The sequence below is a fragment of the Vanacampus margaritifer genome, chromosome 1, assembly GCF_051991255.1.
Source record: "Vanacampus margaritifer isolate UIUO_Vmar chromosome 1, RoL_Vmar_1.0, whole genome shotgun sequence".
Lineage (NCBI taxonomy): Eukaryota > Metazoa > Chordata > Actinopteri > Syngnathiformes > Syngnathidae > Vanacampus > Vanacampus margaritifer.
This window is the reverse complement of record NC_135432.1, coordinates 19,807,236-19,827,691: the sequence shown is the minus strand read 5'-3', so window position 1 is coordinate 19,827,691 and position 20,456 is coordinate 19,807,236. Positions and strand designations below refer to the sequence as shown.

The 20,456-nt window shown below is 38.1% G+C and overlaps 2 protein-coding genes across 3 annotated transcripts in view; one reads left to right on the top strand and one right to left on the bottom strand.

Annotated features, from left to right (window-relative positions):
- The window catches only part of LOC144060958 (cryptochrome-1-like), a 28,376-nt gene extending 19,567 nt beyond the window's left edge, over nucleotides 1–8,809 (bottom strand). Inside the window, exons 1-3 of the mRNA XM_077580937.1 lie at nucleotides 8,646–8,809; nucleotides 6,857–7,020; nucleotides 60–168 (exon numbers count right to left, since the gene is read on the bottom strand). Of these exons, the coding sequence (XP_077437063.1) occupies nucleotides 60–168; nucleotides 6,857–7,014 (267 nt within the window). The 5' untranslated portion in view covers nucleotides 7,015–7,020; nucleotides 8,646–8,809. The remainder of the gene's footprint in view (nucleotides 1–59; nucleotides 169–6,856; nucleotides 7,021–8,645) is intronic.
- Nucleotides 8,810–9,289: 480 nt separating this feature from the next.
- Nucleotides 9,290–19,853, top strand: tmem81 (transmembrane protein 81). Of its 2 annotated transcripts, XM_077584363.1 has the most exons (6): nucleotides 9,290–9,478; nucleotides 14,055–14,137; nucleotides 14,833–15,234; nucleotides 16,486–16,601; nucleotides 16,682–16,872; nucleotides 19,210–19,853. In XM_077584363.1, exons 3-6 carry the CDS (start codon nucleotides 14,849–14,851, stop codon nucleotides 19,333–19,335), a joined length of 819 nt encoding a protein of 272 aa, XP_077440489.1. In that variant the 5' UTR covers nucleotides 9,290–9,478; nucleotides 14,055–14,137; nucleotides 14,833–14,848; the 3' UTR covers nucleotides 19,336–19,853. The 2 variants fall into 2 exon arrangements, with proteins under 2 accessions (XP_077440489.1, XP_077440482.1); XM_077584356.1 differs by lacking the exon at nucleotides 14,055–14,137.
- Nucleotides 19,854–20,456: the final 603 nt, after the last annotated feature.

Genomic DNA, 20,456 nt, shown 5'->3' with positions numbered 1-20,456 from the left:
TACAGGGCTTCAAATGAAATCAAAGACTCCAAAGAGGGACATCTATAGCAGAAGCTGACCTTAAAAAGCCGCGGGAACACATTGGCTGGTTGGCCCCTTATGACGAAAAGGCGGGAGTTGAGTTTTCGAAGGTTGGCATCCAGATCCTCTAAACACTGGAGAAGAAACCTGGTGGACAAGAAGAAAATTAAATGGGTTGAACTTAATCCCAACATACAATCAAACACTTGCCTAGAACAAAGTCCCTTGCAACAGTAAAAATCTTTGACAGAACCAAAACCAGCTTTAGGCCACTCTGCACCAGACATCTAACTCCACCACTTGGCTTGAGTTAAGTTTGGTGGTTATAGCTTTCTTTCATGACTTAACTTCACTTTCTGTAAAATGGTGAAATTTGTGCTGGCTTTTTGATGATTTTAGTTTGTTAAAGTATTTTTCTTTTGTGTAAAAAAAAAAAAAAAAAAGATTGAAAGAAAAAAGGGCATATTATAAGCTGCAGCTTCAACCTCTATTGCTGAGTTTTGGGACTTGTGAATGAACAATTAATGTAGCTATACAGGTGGTAGCTGCAAACACGGCATAGGATTTTACCACCTTGGTAGAGGACTACTATGATTAATGTTCACATAATTATCATTTGGTCTTCAGCGATTAGTGATAGACCAATATGGTTTTATCAAGGCCGAGACCAATACCAATTATTAGTAGTCAAGGAGGCCGACAACCGATATTTCAAGCCGATATTGATTTGCAGTAAAAGAGAAAATATTACAGTAATTTTTGGACTATAAGGCACTCTTGACTATAAGCCACGCTAGCTAAATTTGGGGAATACTGGAGTTTGTTACACATATAAGCCGCACCCGACTGTAAGCCGCAGGTGTTTTATTGTTACCGCACCTGGTTCCTACTACTTTCTTTTCCATAATTAGGGCGCAAATTGTCTCGCTCTCGTTCTGTCTCTCCTGTTGTATTTGGGCTCACTTGGTTTGGTTTGCTCTGCCTGACGCTCTTGCGCTTCCTTTATATGGCGCCCCATTGTGATCTGATGGATAAGCCGCACCTTTGTATTAGCCGCAGGGTCGCAAGTGAAAAAAGTAGCGGCTTATAGCCCAGATATTACTGTAGTGTCAAAAATTCTAAAAAAAAAAAAAACATAGGTACATAGGTGACGTTGCTCTCACCATCCTCCTCCACACGCAACACCTCAAGTTTTTCCACTCCAAACTATGACTTCACTAGATAATATGACTTGATCACTCTTGTTGAACACAATTTGTTTCAGTACACAGTTACATCTACATCTTTGACCTACAAACAAGCACAACTCAGCGCCACCAGTCTAGACTGGGTCTGATCTGCATGAGGATCAAGCAGTGGCCTGGCAGGCCGTTCTGTCAATGTCCATCAGCCTGTCCCTGGGAAGAGACGCCGTAAAGACAAAGATAATCCGTTTTTTTGTTATCAACTAACGAAGTGGCAGTGAGGTTGCACAGTTTAGGAAGGGGGTTGTTCATGTGTCTGCTGCGAAGAGGACAATTTCACCCTCTTCAGACTCCGGACTTTCTTCCAATTTTGTTTATTACATTTTTGAGTGAATACAATAGTATCAGAAACATTTACACGGTGTACAAAGTTCACATTTTCTTATGAAAAAACCCCAACAACAAATAAAACTAAATATATATATAAAAAAAAAAGGGGTCATCACATTAATATAGCAAATCAAGAAACCTAGAAGGAGCAACCACATATGAAGAAAAGAAAAACAACATCAAAAACAATAATCAAACACTAACAGGCAGATCAGTCAAGTCAAAATAAACAATACAGAAAGCAATAGAAATCTCAAGTTAAAGTAGTAGCAATGACACCACCATCCTCCATCACAGCAAAGAATAAAATGAAATTTCTAAAGATCCAAAGCATCGCAGTCAGACTTCTTGACAAATGCCAGAAATGGACCCCATAAACTCCCAAACTCAATAGAGCGGCCGATTAAGGACAGTCTGATGTTCTCTAACTTAAGAAAGTAAAGTGTCTACTGATTCTTTAAGCTCTTACAGAATTCTATTGTTTAGCTACTGGTGCAAAGTCAGTTTACCAATCCATCCATCTAATTACTATAACTAGGGATGGCACGATCACATATTTTTTGTAACTGATTCCATGCCACTTGATTTTGAGCACATCCAAATCATCTCAAACATTCTTTATGTGACTAAGTGTACTGTAGTGCAGCGATGATTCAATCCAAGTAACCAAATATTTTTATATCAGTAGTAAAGCACAAATTAACAAAGCAAACATATTAAATATCCTGGGTTGATATATGGTGCACGTGCAGAATGCTTGAGGGCACGACCACAAGACTTTATGTGATTGTCTACATCATGATGTCTTTCGTGTGTGATTCTCTGCAAGTTTAACTTGTGTGGTGTGCTTCAAGAGCCACTTCCTGGTAATGTTTCACTGTGCGTGTGTGTGTCATCAAACCTCAGTCAGACCTTGTATGTCCTACATCTGCTGGTGCAAATACACTATTTCCATCAGACTACAACACAATCCTTTAGCCTGGTAACCTCATTCCTAGTGCACACGCTCTCTCCACTCTGTAACTCTTTGTATTAAAATCATATTAACAAGTGAGCTGATGAGTTTGCTAACAAATTCCTTATGGGGGTCTTCAAGTACCTATCATGTTTATATGACAGTTGTAGTTGAATGGCTGAATTTAATTACGTTTCATTTAACGCTCTTAAATATGATATTTCCCTAATATATCTATATATGTTTACATAACTGTGTTACAGTGGTATCTTGACTTAAGAGTTGAATTAGTTCTGTGACTGTCAATAGTGAGCAGCGGCGTATGTGATGCAAAAATAAATAATCTACAGAGCAATGGCTTGTAATTCTGAAAAGTCCTAAATTGGTGGACTCTAAGTCAAGGTACTAGTGTATTCAAGACAGTGTTGTCCAAAATACGGCCTGGGGGCCATTTGCGGCTCGCCATCCATTTTTTCTGTGGCCCGGGATATATAATAAAAATGGCATTTGACATATTGACACGGTTCAAAAATAATTTGGAAAAAAAAAAGTAAGCAGGGACTGTGTCAGGAAAAAAAAAATAGGTCTCACAATTACAAATAAATTGGTTTATATATTGTAGCATTTTTCTAAATATGTAAAAGCACAAATAAATTATTTGTACAATTTTTTAGGACTAAACACAATTTCAGATTTTCTGTATGTGACCCCTCAAATGAAGAAGTTTGGACACCCGATTTACGGTGTGTAGTGCATATAGTGAAAATGAAATTTAGCCTACTTACAACTTGTAAATTGAATTCCACAATAATGTGTAGGTTAAAAACAAAACATCCTTTATTTTTTAACAATCACAGTACTTTATTTGTAATTATTTTTAAGTGTTTGAAGACCTGTAAATAAAACGTCCCCCCCTTTCTTTGCCAACAGAAATTCAGATGCAACATCATTTTCATTGCGTAATAATCAATTCTAACGGTTCAATTCATTGATTTTAATGAAAAATTGTACCTCTTAAAATAAATAACTACTGTCCCTAAGACCTGCAGGAGCTGTTGTGTTTCCAGTACTACATCACACTACTGTACACTAGACTACTACTTCTACAAAAAAAAAAGTGTCATTCGCTTTCACTCGTAAACATTCTTTTGAATGCAAATGAGATACTCTGCAGACTCATGGGCTTCACTGATCATGTGACGTTTAATCTACGCTTTTCGTATTTTGGCAGATGACAAAGTGACGGCGGTGTTGAGCAAGCGCACTTCCCTCGGCCATCGTGTTTGCCTGCAGCCTTTTCTAGCGAGCGTGTCAGTCAGTATGGAGAGTGCCTCCCCACAAGTAGGTCACGATCACATAACCACTCACAAGTTGAACGTTGCTGCCTGGCACACTAACCTACATCTGTTTCCTTGCTTGTCCTACAGCAAGGAAACAACTATTGATGAGGCATATTAACACAGAATTCTGCCATTTTCCTGCATCATTTACAACAACAAAAAAATGACTCCATACTCCAACAACGGCCATGGACTACGTACAGTGGAACCTTTAAAGTCTAGTACAATCCGTTTGGTGACTATGGTTGACTACCATCCATCCATCAATTTTACAAACAAGTGATCAGGAACAGGAAGATTTATGCAAAATGATGTATGGAATGTTGAAGTTAATTGCATGTCATAGTGAAGGTGAGTGGGATCCCGAGAACAACTTTAATCTTTCCACTTAAGTGCAGTTTTTATGATGTGTTTTGTTTTTTCTGTGACCCACAAGTGCATTATACCATCCACAACACTCATGTGCACCGTCATGTGCATTTCCTGCTTGGAGGTCAATTTCTTCCTTGTACATTCACTTACAAGGTACAATCAGTGCAACATCACTGGGTCAGCGACTCAAAATTTGTGCTAGTTGGAGTAACAACATACAGACGCTCCCCTACTTACGAACATTCGAGTTGCGAACAACGGTACATACGAACATTTCTGCGCGTACAGTATGTCGAAAAATGTTTGGAAAGAAATGCTGTAAGTTAGATTTTGTATTGCGCGTAGTGCTTCTTTCTGCCGCTAATACCGACGATTAGCGCTGTGAGAGCTCATTGGAGGCTGAGCAACGTGGCGAGGAGGAGGAGGAAGAAAACGCCGATCCCCATGAAGCAGGAAATAACTTTTGAAGCCGATTCCAGCGACGACGAAGAATCTCTCATGATATAAAATCCTCCTCTTCCTCTTCCTCCATCATCTCCTTAAGCATCGAGTACATCTTCAAAAAGTAAGTTGAACTTCATTTTATTTATCTTATTACGTACATGTACATACTGTGTGTGTGTGTCTCGCTCTCTCTCTCTCTAACATACGTAGTACAGTACAGTACTGTACGTATTCTCTCCATTTTATTAAGTTTTTGTTCAGTACAAACCAATGCAGGTTACTTGTACAAGCCTTAAACATACTTATATAAACCTTCAATATACTTATATAGGCTTTTAACATAAATTATAAAACAAAATATAGCACTGAAGCAACTTACGAACAAATTCACCTTACGAACGATCGTCCGGAACGTAACTCGTTCGTAAGGTGGGGAGCGTCTGTATATCTAGGGTCAAAGATGGGACTTTCATCATGCTTACATCACGGGCCGACGTTAGGGGCATGGATGGGCATTGAGTTTTCAAACACAATTCACAGCATCTTGTGGTCGTTAATAATGTTGCACCAAGTACCCATACCAATATCAAACCGTGATGTGATTTTTAGCAGGCAAAAATGGATTCTGCACAATCATTTTTAAGTGCGGTTATTTGGAGAGAGAAAAAAGTGCAGCGAGAGCCGAGAGCAAACCAACTCTGTGTCAAAGAGTGGGGGGTGGGGGGGGGGGCATCCAGCATGTCGGTGTCCAAGCACAAATACAGACAAGTGACTGCAAACTCTCACACTCTTGCAGACATTAAACAACCCGCAGGAAAAAATATACTTGGAGTGTTTCTGGAATTATGTTTTTTACATGTCTGACAGCCAGTGAACGCCATTGATACGGTTCAAATGGCTACCAAATTAGCTGGCTCCCGATTCCAGTCGTGGCTGTTGGGGCAATGTTTATCCAGTATTCTTTTTCTTCCTGTCTTGTCATTGCTCGACACCGTTACATCAAAATTATTCAGCTGTATAACGTCTTCAATAAACACGTGAAACACAATGGCTTGTTTGCTACTCCCAATTAACTGTGAATTTTTATATACGTTATTTATATTTATGTAGCTAATAGCCGTCCTCGCCTGCTGCCACGGTAAAGAACCGGCAAGGTGCTTCGATCATATCTTAAAGGAAAAGTCAACCGTAAACATTTCTTGACAATAATATGTTAAAGGTGACCTCACTAGTCTAAACATGACATTCTGATGAATATTACATTTGTGGAATATGAGCTATGCAGCAAAATCCAGCTGTTTTTATCAATCTCAGGGGGCGGCCATTTTGCCACTTGCAGTCGACTGAAGATGACCTCACAGTTGCTCTGGGCTCAGACAACGACCAATCACAGCTCACCTGTTTTCTGAAATTTAACTGATTGGTTGTTACCTGAGACCTGAGCAACTGTGATGTCATTTTCACTTGACAACAAGTGGCAAAATGGCCGTCTCTGATTTTGATAAAAACGGCTGGATTTTGATGTTTAAATCATATTCCACTAACACAGTATTAACCAGAATACCGTATTTAGACAAGTGGGGCTGCATAGAACATATTATTGTCAAGAGTTTTTTTCGGGGGAGTTGACTTCTCCTTTAACTTATCTGTCTACTTGAACTGCGTGCACTGGCTCGGAACTAGAACGGCACATTTGAGCAAATTCTGAGTTTCCGAATGGTCTGAGTGAAGCGGCGTGACGTATTGCCGAACACACCCACGGGGATTTTTGGGGGCAACGAACTCATTTGTTCATGGTCTTGGTTTTTGCAAAACAATCATAATTCTCACAATTGCACATTCTACATAAATAAGAAGCTCATAGCTTGAAGTTTATAGAATGGCCTTAGTCATCCCTGAAGTCTAGTTAAAGTTACCATTAGCCTAGGCTGCCAGGGGATATCCCATGATGCACCTGTTTACATATTGTAATTGCCCAAACAAGAGCATGTACTGTAGTTCCAAATTTTGTCAGTTATAGTTTTTCAAAAGTACAGAATGACAAAGTAACTGTTTGTTTACGTTTAGAATGATTTGTATTGGACAGTGATGATGATATGATGACAAAAAGTGGTGATGCATAATCGCCACAGGGGGAAAAAAAGGCTTACCTCCACCTGTTGACCCCGACATTGGAGGAGCCTGCAAACCAAGGGTCCAAGAAGTAAACACAGCGCACCGTGCCCGCCCCGTGAACTGCCTCCCTGAGTGCTGGGTTGTCATGAAGACGGAGGCCCTTCCGGAACCAGTGGATGGAATTGGGGGCCATTTTTGTCTGAGGAAGGGATGAGAAAATGATGAGTGAATTGTGCTATGACCTATTTAATACCATTAATACCATTTAAAAAACAATACATTTTCACAGCCTTGTTGGCAAAGAAAAACTATGCATACACACGTGATGTACCTAGCTGTTTCTTTCTCCTTCTTTTTTTAGATCACGATCGGTTTCTCGTCATGCCATGCCCATTTTAATTGTTGACTCCAGTTTTGATGTTTCCCAATGTGGCAACTTCCTCCCCACAAAGCGTAACCATGGTTGCCACATCAATTTCATTTGCGCCGCTAGCCAACTTAGCTAAGCTAAAAAGTAAATTGTTTTCTTGTATAACCTGCAGTCCCTGTCCCCTCTCACCTGCCAATCTACTGCATTGTGGTTGGAAGACCTGTTACGGAAATTCATATAACAAGTACAGCAGCAACTGCAAAATAAAAGTCCCTAAATAGAGTACCTGTCAGGAGAGCTTTATGGTGATAAGGTGCAACAACAACAGTGCACGTAACTGTGGGCACATGGCATTTTTGATAAAAATTAACGGAACAAATTCACTGTCATAGCACGCAAGCCTGTTTTTTTCTTCTTGTTTTTTTTTCAAATAATTATAATTTAGCAACAATAACAAAGAACCATCTATCAGAAATACAAAACTATACAGTAGATAGATTTATGTATGCTTAGATGGGTAGATACATAGATTCTTTATTTATTCATGATCTTTTGTTCTTCTCCGGAGGTAAATTAAAAATGAAAACAGGTCAACACTTGTTGTGGTGTTGTTGATTTTTACAGCCTGATAACACTCGACAGATTTTTCAGGGGAGTGTTTGTCATGTTGTCACCTATCATGCAATGGCATGAAACCTAAAACAGCAACACGTCTGTTTGGGCGGAAAGAGGCTGCCTTCTGACGCCAATAACATGATGGATCTGAATATAGTCTGTTTCACGTGTATGCTAACGTACAGCATTTTGATAAATGAAATATTAGGTTTAACACAATCTCCTACAAGACACTGGTCAACCTCTGAACAGTTCAGATTCATTAACTGTTTCACCATCATAAAACCTTAATTAACGTTTTAAGAAGTTCTAAGTAATAATGCTCTAACAATAATGACAGAAGTTATAAAGACAATTTAGAAAATATTATGATTTAAACAATGACCTAACTCTCGTATTCTTTTTATTGAATGTACCCTTCCAGTTTGTGCATCCAGTGGAACATACACTTTCCGACCACGATTATGTACTGTGCATATTGTAGATGCACATCTATGGTGGCTGTGTAGACGCAAATGCAGTGAACGTCCCGAAGGTGGAAACTAGGTCATGCGTCTGTTGTACATTGGAACCTTGCGCAAACTTCATTCACAATTTCAATTTCAATCTTCAACTACAGCCAACGCGAGCGTCAGTGGGTCCGATCGTTAAATTACAAAAACAATAACAATAATACATCTACATAAAAAGGATAATTTCACACTGAAGTTGACGTGCCCGGCTGGACACCAACACAAGAAACGGGGTCAGCGGAGCACGCTTTACATAACCGGTGGCGCTGTTTATAAAAGTAGAAGGTTTGAAACTAAATACTTTCGCCCCCAAAACTCATGCCTTACCTCTCCGTAGCGCCCCGGAGATTATATTTAAATCAAGCCCAACAAAAGGAGCATTCTTCCCTCCTGTGCGTGAAAGTACCGTCCGCCACTTGGGTGCGTGAAGGCATACGGCAGAATCGTTGGCCTCTTTCTGAAGTGTCCAAAACTACTTGCGGATTGCTTGGTTTCATAACAGTTTGCCTCAATACGCATGCGCGGAATCCACATAGCCTCCTTTCGTGCGACGTTCAATGTTCTCGTGACCTCTCTGAGGCGCTGGCAGATCATGCTCGGTAGGCAAATGTACGACAAGATAACAGCCAAATTGGCAAACTCATTTTAAACAATGACCATGGACCGTACCGAAAACGTTATATCCCTTAAAAGTTCAGGATTAAAATCTGGAATGTGTCCATATAATTAAAATGCAGAGTAATTATGTATTTAAACGCAGTATGCACACTATAAACGTCTTATATTGTAATTAAAATGTCTCAATTCATTGTTGTTAATAGCTTTCAAACTGAGATTTATTAATTTTCGACAGCAATTGAACGCATGTACAACGTGAGCGCAGTGACGCTTCGAATTCTGCCGTTCTATTGGTCGGCATGCCGGAACTCGTCACCTACAGGGTCACGTTTGTGCGGCATGGGAATCCGGAAGTCAACATGACGACTAAACTGTGACAATTTTTGATTTGTATAACTGTAACACTTTTTATTTGTATGAATAAATACATGCTCGGCCTTTCACCACGTTTCCGCCTTTGTGAACAGAGCTCAAACAATACACAGACAATAAACAATAAATGGAAACCACTACTAAATGCATACTCGCTGCAGCGCAAGCAGGTTAGACCCCATCCTTCTCATTATTATTATTATTTTTATTATTATTATTTACGGTTTAATTAGTTTAACATGATGTTCAATGTGGCAAATGCTGAGTAAAATTATTTTGTGGATGTACTTGTTTTTATTAATTTTAATGAGAAATTATTGTATTTCTCTATCCATCCATCCATCAATCTCTGCCGCTTATCCGAATCCAAATACAATATGATCAACCAGTTACCCAGAATTAGTTGTTTTTGTTGTTTAATGGTTCGATTGTGTGGTGGTTCAATTTCATAAAAAATTTTGCTTTTTTTCTGTGATTGCTAGACTTGAAAACAATCCAAGTGCACTATTTTTTAGACTTTGTCATATATGCACAAACAATGCAAGTCATAAGACTTATGAGGCGATATGTATGGCTTGCGTCACCCCCACTTGGCTCCTTGGATGCTGACGTATCGTCTCAAGGCCTTGTGCTGGTTTGACGTAAAATCAGTTTTGTTTTTCATGCCAGTCTGGTACAGTGAAGAACCAAACAGAGTCAAACAAATAATGTCGATACAAACATATGGTCCAGCCTTCTCTTCCTTGTTTATTGATACAGTATCTTGAAGAGGGATTTCAATACTTTTATATCTGTTTGCATCTCAAAATGAAACTTCAGTAATGTACTGTGTGAACTGTGAAAGATAGTTTTTATCTTTTATCGGGACATAAATCATATTTGCAACATGAGCAGGTTCTTGATTTCTTAAAAAAAAACAAGGAAATGCATGAGACGCAAAACAATACAAGTATTTTATTTATTATATTATATGGTTCGATTGTGTGGTGGTTCAATTTCATAAACAATTTTGTTTTTTTCTGTGATTGCTAGACTTGAAAACAATCCAGGTGCACTATTTTTTAGACTTTGTCATATATGCACAAACAATGCAAGTCATAAGACTTATGAGGCGATATGTATGGCTTGCGTCACCCCCACTTGGCTCCTTGGATGCTGACGTATCGTCTCAAGGCCTTGTGCTGGTTTGACGCAAAATCTGTTTTGTTTTTCATGCCAGTCTGGTACAGTGAAGAACCAATCCAATCATCTCAAAATGAAACTTCAGTAATGTACTGTGTGAACTGTGAAAGATAGTTTTTATCTTTTATCGGGACATAAATCATATTTGCAACATGAGCAGGTTCTTGATTTCTTAAAAAAAAAAAAAAAAAACAAGGAAATGCATGAGACGCAAAACAATACAAGTATTTTATTTATTCAAAATAATGCTGTAATGGTTTAACTTATTTGTAATTCATTTTCAGCATTACAAATGACATTAGCAGTAGCCTTCATTATTTAAAAAAATAAATGTGATGAACCCAATCATGTGACTTGTTTTAAAACCAATATTTTGAGCTTTTTATTTCCAAGCAATAAATTCTGGGGTGAAAAGTTCAGCTTGGAAAGAGAAATGGTTAGCCATCGTGACATCAAACGTCAAGGATTGGTGGTTTGTCTTGAAATATTGACGGATTGACGGTGATGGAAGGGTGTCCCAAATGTTGATGATTGCTCAGCTTGCTGGCCTGCAGCACGTTACACTTGCCCTTTTGCAGCTGGGCGATGAGGTCTATCTTGTGGTTCCTCATCTCCGAGCACATCGCCTGCTGACCATTCAGGGCGTCCAGGAGGTCTGGCAGTGTGGCCTTGGTGTTGGCATTAGCCCTCCAGCTTCTTGCTGAATTCCTTGGAGTTATTGTTATACATTATTAACATTTTAATTATTTATTTCATATATTAAACATGTTGAAATGTTTTATAGATGTGAAGTAGGTAAAGTAGTGTTGAACTCAGTATAATTTGACCTTAACCTAAGACACATTGTTTGGTCTAGAAGTTCCTTGTCTGTGCGAAAACACATTTTGTTTGTGAGATTTTTGTTATGGGAAAAAGTACGAGAAGCGCCTTGAAAGTATATTTTTTCTAGAGACAAATACAGCTGCAACTGTGTGCTGAGAATGCTGTTTTCTAATCTGTTTTTTTCTATTATATTATTCATGAGGGGAGGAGTAGGAGGTATTGTTCTTTCAATTTGATTGTAATAAAAGGTTGGCTCTTCGAAAGAGGAGGCACATTATTGATCTGAAACTGTTTGAGTTTTATTCAATGATGTGACGGAGATCTCCGGAATAAATCATCCTGCGCAGGAACTCTGTTCATGTCTTATCTCATCATTTGATTTATTGGACACGCAAAAGTATGGATTTTTAACATACCCCCTTCATTATTCCACCGCTCCGTATGCAGCCACAGGGCCTCCGCAAACTTAGATGACTGTCAACGCTATAAGTACAATAAGGGATTGCGATAATTAGGCGAGGTCAATTTGACCCATCTTTTCTTTTCTTTTTTGCATGCTGCATGTATAACATGGGGCATGAGGATTTATATAAACACCATTTGAAATCAGCACAAGGCTTTGTTTACCACTTTGAAAGCACATATTGCATATTGTCTGAATACGCATGGCTTCCTTCCAATGATTTTGATATTTGGATGTTAATAACACAAGATTTGTGAATTAAATGAATTTGCTGTTTTAATATATTCAAAGAAGCCAAACAATAAATTATTTAAATCAAAATAAAATAAAATAAAAAATCACTGTGGAGTACAATGTCTTTCTGGAACATGGTTCCATATTGTTGTACAAACTCATGTGGAAACAAGGAAGCAGGGGCTTGCAGTGACCGTTGGAGGGGCAAGTGCACAAAGATAGAAAAAAGGGACACATGATAACGTGCATGCACTGCTCACCCACTTACCCACTTCAAACCCATGTCACCACCGAGCCGCCATGCGTGGAGGGTGCTCAAAGTAGATGAATAGTGCAGGAAATTGAAAGAGGGTGTGTGTATGTACGTGTATGAAAATATGTGCGTGCATACGTGTGTGTGAAAATATCCATTGTAAAATTCTTAATTGAAATAATGGCTAAACAATAAATCACACATAATTAAATTGTTAATTGTCTGCAATGCCAATCACTAAAAACTTGTTTTGACATTTATATTTATATTCAGAAAAAAACTGTGTGTGGCTTTGTTGATTAATCACAAAAAAAAGTATCGCACTAATGTGTTAACGCAGATGAATCACACTATTAATTTTGACCGCAGGTGATCCTTTAGCTTGACAGCGGAAGGTAGCACAGGTTGTGTTTGAGCAACATAAAAAACATAAACATAACTGCAGTACATGCATTAAAGTAAAGCATTTAATAAATGTTTCAGTATGACATTCAGATCTGTTCATGACCAAATATTGGAGTCAATTTTTTTTCTGCATTTTAAATTATGCAAGTAATTAACTGATTAGAAAAAGAGGAGGTTGAGAGTGTGCAGTGGATCAAAACATGTTGTCCTCATAACATTAAATGTAAATATAATTAACACATAACAGCTGCTCTTCAAATTTGGTAGGCAAAAAATGTTGATAAAAAGCCTTTTTAATTAAGTGAGTAATAATCATGATTAATCAAAAATTATAAGATGTGATTAATCTGATTTAAGAAAATCGTTTGACAGTTCTACTTTAAACATTGTTATGGTGACGTGACTACTAGTCATGCAAATACACGCCTATTAACATCACTACCACAAAACCCAGATAAATAGATGGACAAACAGACAGACTTGAGAAATCTCTTAATTCTTCTAGAGGCATAACGAAAAACGTTGTCTTTGTGTATTTATACCAGTGCCGTGTACATAATACAGCATGGCTTGGTTCTCGTGTGTTTGTCTGACACCAGCTGGACAGACGAGAAACTGCAAGTCAATGTGATAGCCACTTCTAGATGAAGGTCGATGAAGCGTTAACATTATGTAAAACTTAGATGTGGAAATATAATTTAATAAAATAAAGTATTTCAGTGAGCAAGCATAAACAAGATGTCGGATGTTTAAAACAGACACGCAAGTCACTTTCCACTAAGATATAGGGGGTCCACCCTCCAGGTATGGAATAAATATATCCAAATATCTGCTCAACGTCATTAAAAAACTTCAAAATGAAACTAAAAATGTTTACTAAGCAAAAGTCACTAAACCATAATGTACATTGGCCTAATAACAGAGTTGTGGTAATAGATACATGGTAGTTTATTTTTTATTGGAATTCTTATAAAGTCCTTTTTGTTTATGTTCTTAGTGTATTAAGTGTATTATATATATATACTGTTTTTATATTTGTTTTTGTATTGAATATGTATACTGAAAATGAAGATTATGTATGAGGTACGTGAGATCTTTTTATAAACCCGATATGGGTTTCCTGAGCTCTCCTGCACACTTCAATGTTACAACTGTTTTATATTGTCTTTTTGTTTATGTGGGAATAAACGAAAACGAAAAACGGAGTACATTTGTGTGTAAAAGGAAGTCTAGGAACACTTTTGTTCGGGAAATGGATGGATGGATAATTACGGTAATTACGACAGTTACCGATTGTCGCAACAGAGTCGGTGACGCAATTTATTTAAGGTGAGCGTCACGTGCATAAGAATGCAGTTGATGTCGTGAACACCTTTGTGCGTCACAGTCCTCTACCTCCGTGCATGCACCATTTGGCACTGTCAGGAGTGATGGGTAACGTCACGACGTCATGACGACGAAAATAGAGAGGTAAACAAAGTCTTATACCTGTTGATTGATCTAATTTGTTGTTATATTCAAAAATGAGAGAGAGAGATTTGTTCTGTGCTAATTTGGCATGTTTTGATTTGCTCATTATCACACTAACTCACAGGTGTCAGTGTCTGGTCCTTCGAGGGCCTGACTCCTGCATGTTTTCCAGGTTACCCTATTCTAAGTCTCCAACACACCTGATTTATCAGGATCATTATCAGGCTCCTGCAGAGCTTGCCGATGAGCTTGAATATGAATCAGCTGTGTGTGACACCACAACTTCTGTTTTACTAGAACAGGGGTGCTCAAGTTGGGTCCTCGAGAGCCCCCTATCCAGCCTGTTTTCCATGTTTCTCTCCACTAACACACCTGATTCATGATCAGGATCGTTATCAGGCTTCTGCAAAGCTCGCTGATTAGCTGATCATTAGATTTAGCTATGCTGCAGGAGGGAAACATGGAAAACAGGCTGGATAGGGGCTCTCGAGGACCCAACTTGAGCACCCCTGTACTAGAAGCACAGTGGCACCCAACATGATTTTTTTGGGGCACAAGTAAATAAAAAAAAAAGGGAGCCATTTGCAATATTCACTCCGCTCATTTATCACTATATTACTGATAAAATAAAGGTTTTCTCAAAGTAAAAAAAAATAAAAAATCCAACTGAAACATGTATTTTCATTCACTTCCAGGTGATACCTCAACACAATGAATGGAATGCTGGCTCTCCTCTTTCTCATGCTCCATCTCCAGTTTAGCTCTGCTGACGACAACGGAGATAAGTTGGAGTTGCTCGTGGCCGTCAACAGCACTCCGTGCAGTGTCACGTGTGGCATGGGCTTCAAAGTGCAAACGGTGTGTATGTTTAAAGATGGCGAGAAGGCCATTACCAATACCACAAATGCCAAGAGTGAGGTACTGTCCTCCAATGAGGAGCTTGTCAACGAGGATTTGGAAAAGTGTCACGATGAGAAAGTCAAGTGTAGGGAGTTGTGGAATTGTGGGATCAAGACCGTAACCAAGACAACAGGAGAGAGGCTGCAGCTGGACTGTCTGGTGGAGATGGTCAAACAGGTGGAGAGGCTCTCGTGGAGGTGAGCAGGGGTTCCCAACCACATACAGTAAGTTTGTCGTGAGAGCTCAGCAGATGTGCCAGGGATCTAGGACCTAGTTTCAAAATGTATCTCCTGCAAACTATCTTAAATGGATACCCGACTAATTGAGCCATTTTCAACAATAGGATCATATTTTGTCTATAATGTATGTAATAACTTCATTATTTTTCATCAACAATGAATACCTTTTAAAAACGACTGAAGATGACATCACCTGTGGTGAGAAAATGGGTAATAACCAATCATGGCTCAGTTTGCTGACCAAACCCAGAACACAGGTGAGCCATGATTGGTCGTTAGTTATTTCCTCAGCGCAGGTGATGTCATCTTCAGTCGACAGCAAATGGAACATTTAGTTTTTAAAGGTATAATTTGTTGTTGAAAAATGATGAAGTTATCAAATTGGGGGGGAGCTGTTGGAATTAAGGCAGTGTTGGGTTAGCATCACTTCTGAATCAATAACATGTTACTTTTTTTTTCAATTCAAATTATTCGTATGGAAGAATTAGTTTTGACAAGAGCTTGTTTGTATTTCAACAAACTATCTCCATGTGCTTGATGGGCCACACCAAGTCTAATCGCACACTATTTGCATTTAAGCTTCTACAGGATTGCTGAAGTGATTGGTGTACGCATTCATATTTTTAACTCATTCACTCCCAAAAATGTATAAATACGTTCTATTTTACATGTTTGAAGTGTCCCAAAGACATATATAGTTTTTTTTTTAATGTTTTTTTTTTATGCTAGAGCATACAGAAGGCTTTGATGCAGCCTCTTAACTGCAAATAATGGTTGAAGATATTGTAGTTATTACACAAACGGCCTACAGGTGGCAGCAGAGCAAAAGAGATCAACCAGGGCCATGTTGGAAAAAAGCCCATGTACTCACAATTCTAAATAGATTTGTGAATAATGATGAAACTTAGCTATATTCTAATGCTAATTGCAGCCTAACAGAAATAGATAAAAATATCCATTTTTTACTCTAATCTTTCTTTTGGTAGGTTTCATGTTGTTATAGCAATAGAACACAATATTCTGTGGGCCTTGCAAAATTAGTCAAAATCTAGTAAAACAGCCGGGAGTGAAAGGAATTGCTTCAGTGAAAATGGCTTGGAGTGAATGAGTTAAAGGTGCTATAGTGTTGAGGGTGTTCAAAATCCGTGTTATTAAATAATTTGTGAGATGATGTGTGCCACATCACTTTTTGTGTTCTTCTCACTTGAGGGTGCAATGGCACCGTGCCCCAGGGGTGATCATCTCCGACAACTCGTTTTTCGCCCGCTACGAGAGTCCACAGCTGGTCCAGCTCATTCTGGACCCGATCAAAGAGGAGCATGCAGGTGAACGCGGTGTCAATACCCTCAAAGCTCTTGTGATTACATCAGAATATATGCCTACAAGTTGCTTTTGTATCCACCAGGAACGTACCGCTGTGATGTGCTTGATGGCAGCTACAGAAGGTTAAAAAGGGCTTACTGGGGGGTCCGAGTGCTGCCACGAGGGGTCCTGAATTTGGACTACGACCACGCTCAGAGTGCGTGGGAGTCACCTTCGGACTGGAATAAGGACATAGATTCAAGCGTTGAGTCCTTTACCATCTGGATTTACATAGTAAGGTCCAATTCAGCAACTATGGTTTACACAGCCTTATGGCCCCCTCAAGGTGCAATGAGCGTCTCAGTGAAGCTTTGGTCATTTCATAAATGTTGGCCAGTAGGAGCTGACTGAACATAGTAACATTCTCAACTGTCAAGGAAGAGTGCAGAGTCGTTGATCGTTACAGGGTGTCCTCTGTTTATGAAGGAGTTTCATTCCAGTGAGATTAGGGGTGTGCCAAAAAATCGATTTTCATAAGAATCACGATTCTCATTTAGTACGATTCAGAATCGATTTGAAAAGTCCCGAAATTGATTTTATTTAAATTATTTTATACTGTCTTCCCTTTGTTTGTGTGTGCCTTTATTGGGAGCGCTGTTCATGTTGTACCCAGTTTGGCCACTGAGGTCTGATACACTGTTATGCCATTTAGTGGCAGATAATGACCAACGCAAATCAATATCACACTTGTTTTTTATAGTACAATACATTATTTTTATTTTAACTAAATTTTATGAACTATTATGAAATTACTGTATCAATGACTAAAATATGCAGACATATTTCTTATTAGCAATAATATGAAAACTATATTTTATTGTACATTTTATTGTACATTTAGAACATAATAAATTTGCGAGTTGTGCAATTAATTACGATAAAAAAATTATTGCCTGACACTCCTAATAGAATCTAATAATTGCTAAAAAAAAAAAAATCTGATGGCACTGCAAGAAGACAGAGTTCACAAGGCACATGTAAAAAAATACTTAACATAAAAGCATGTCTACATCCCAGTTCTGAGGTTTTGATTTGAATCTTGATTCCGACCTTCTCTGTCCATGTTTGCTTGTTAAACCTTTTTCTGGATACTCTGGCTTCTTTCCACATTCCAGAAATATGCATATTCGGTTAAATGAAGACAAAATTGTCAATAGGCGTGAATATCAATGTGTGATTGGCTGTTTATCTTTACGTGCCCTTGACTAACTGCCGACCAATTCAGGTTGTACCCCGCTTCTTGCCAAAACCCAGCTAGGATTGGTCCCAGCTACCCTCGTGAAGCTAAGCAATATGGAAAATAAATATATGAACAAGTCTCTGCTCAACTCAACACAACTTTATAAAGTATTTCAAAACAGCCATCACTGCATACAAAGGGCTGCACGTGGGATTAAAATTAGCCATGCAGTGAAGACAGGTAAAAAAACAAACAAATAATAATAATTAATTATTAACTCATTCACTGCCATTTAGGCTATAGACGTCAAAAAATAATTTGAACTATTTCTATTAGTTTAACATGTTTTTCCTCCTTTGTAAACAAGAGTTTGAAAACCTAGATTTTTAAAAATTGTATTAGAACAAATATAAAATTTGTAATTAATCGTGAGTTAACTAGTGAAGTCATGTGATTAATTAGGATTAAAAATTGTAATCGCCTGGCGCCCCTAATTTGTAATAATCTTAAAAAAAAAAAAAAATAGTAAAACATATTTTTACATGTTTTTTTTGTTTAAAAGAAATATTATTAAAATTAGGGGCAATACAAATTTGTAATCGTAATTAATCGCATGACTTCACTGGTTAACTCACGATTAATCACAAAATTTATATCTGTTTTAAATGTACAAAAAAAAAAAAAAAAATTAATAAATAATAATAATAAAAATAAAATCTAGGTTTTCATACTATTGTCAACAAAAAGGGGAAAAAAATGTTAAACTAATAGAAACAGTTAAAATGATTTTTTTAAAAGTCTATAGCTGTCAGTGGCAGTGAATGAGTTAATTCAAAAATATATTAATATAAATAGGTAAGTATATAAGTAAATAGTGTGGACAGAACGTGTAAAAATATTTTCAAATACTTTGTCCTTCTCTCCCAAAAACGTGTTTATGTTTTTTTATACAAGAGCATACAGAAGACTTTGATGCAGCTTCTGACATGATAGAGGTGGCTTAAAGCAATGGTAGTCATTTAAAAAAAAAAGGCCAGCAGGTGGCAGCAGTGTATAAGAGATCAGCCAAAGCCATGTTGCAACAATCTCTTTTTGTCAGTGTTTACACCAGGAATGTGAGTATTGACTAAACTTAGCTATATGCTAATGGCAATTGCTACAAATCGACTTTTTTTCCTGATGGAAGAACAGACACTAATCCTTCTTTTCTTAGCAATAGAACACATTAATCTGTGGGCCTTGCAAAATCAGTCAAAATCTAGTAAAACAGAGTGAAGATGAAAATGGCTTGGAGTGAATGAGTTAAATAGACTGTACATATATTTTAGTGAGGTTTTCACTGTTTTTTTTAGATTCGCTCATGCCACTGGTGTGTGTGTGTGACTACACAGATGCTGATCTTTCTAAGCCTTCTCAACGTGGTGGTGCTCTTCGTGTTGCTGAGGATGTTGAAGAACAGAGGCACATATAAGGTCCCCGAGGATGCAAACAGCCCTGAAACCATAACACAGCTTTGACACCATATGCATTGCATCATAATTAGTATGTCGGGAGGAAAAACATTACTGTACCACTTTCCCAATTTTGAAATGGTACAGGGCAAGTTTGAAGTCAAACAACCAATATTTATTTGGATGGCAATTTGGTCAGGTCAAAGGTCAAATAAATTCCATTATATTTCATAGCAGTTATTGTTACCAATTATGTCTCCTGTCCTGTTAATAAACATCCGTTGCCTGTTGAAGCCAATAGATGGCAGTGCTCTCACATTAAGTCGGGCTCCTCACACTCACTACTCTAAACTTTTTTTGGTTGGCAGTTATTAATCTTCTCTTTTCTCAGAAGTAAACAAAAAGTAGAAATGAGTCAAATGTGGTTGCTTTGTGAGTCAAGGGTTGCTTTTGGGGAGCAGTTACTCCTAAAGTAGGCCTATATCACACTTCCTAGCACACATTACAGGCCATGTACCATGTACTGTACTGAGTTTTGCTCAGCAACACACTTGTACACATATCTGAAAAAGTTATTTACAAGGATACAAATGACAACGGTATTTCTGCACATGTGATGAACATTAAGGGCCAGATGTAATAAAGCATGCCAAGACTCCAGGTAAACAAGATCAGTGCAATTATTATGACATGTCTCTAATTCACTCATTTCCTGTCGTAACATGGAACAAGACCGTCAATTCTATTTGTGAGTTTGACAAGAAACAGCCATGTTTACCCGGTCACATGTAATGATGTAATTGTATGGCGGCACACGTGGGATTTCATACTGGCCAGACCCGTGACGTTGTCACCTATGAAAGCAACGGTCATTGACCATCTCAATACAGTGATAAGTCTGTCAAAATAAAAGATAAACAGCAAACGTAAGTACGAGCATAGCGGGACCAAATTCAAATGATCGGGGACAGAATTTTAAAAGGGTGTCAGTCCACATTCATGTTGACAGTACTGGCTCTGTGATGGGGCATCACTTAAATGTTTGGGTTGTCACCTTTAGATGCACACCCACAGACAGATCAAAATCAAAATACCGGCATATTTTCTAGTTTTGGCCAGGATATAACATGCCTGTCATATCAAGGTTTTTCTTGGCCCATTGTTAATGAGTTAATCACCAAACGCCA

Excerpts from the sequence above, each read along its gene's own strand:
- tmem81 (XM_077584356.1), top strand. The coding sequence starts at position 14,849 with ATGAATGGAATGCTGGCTCTCCTCTTTCTCATGCTCCATCTCCAGTTT. Across the intron at positions 15,235-16,485 it reads GTGGAGAGGCTCTCGTGGAG|GGTGCAATGGCACCGTGCCC; the intron begins GTGAGCAGGGGT and ends TTCTCACTTGAG. Across the intron at positions 16,602-16,681 it reads GATCAAAGAGGAGCATGCAG|GAACGTACCGCTGTGATGTG; the intron begins GTGAACGCGGTG and ends TGTATCCACCAG.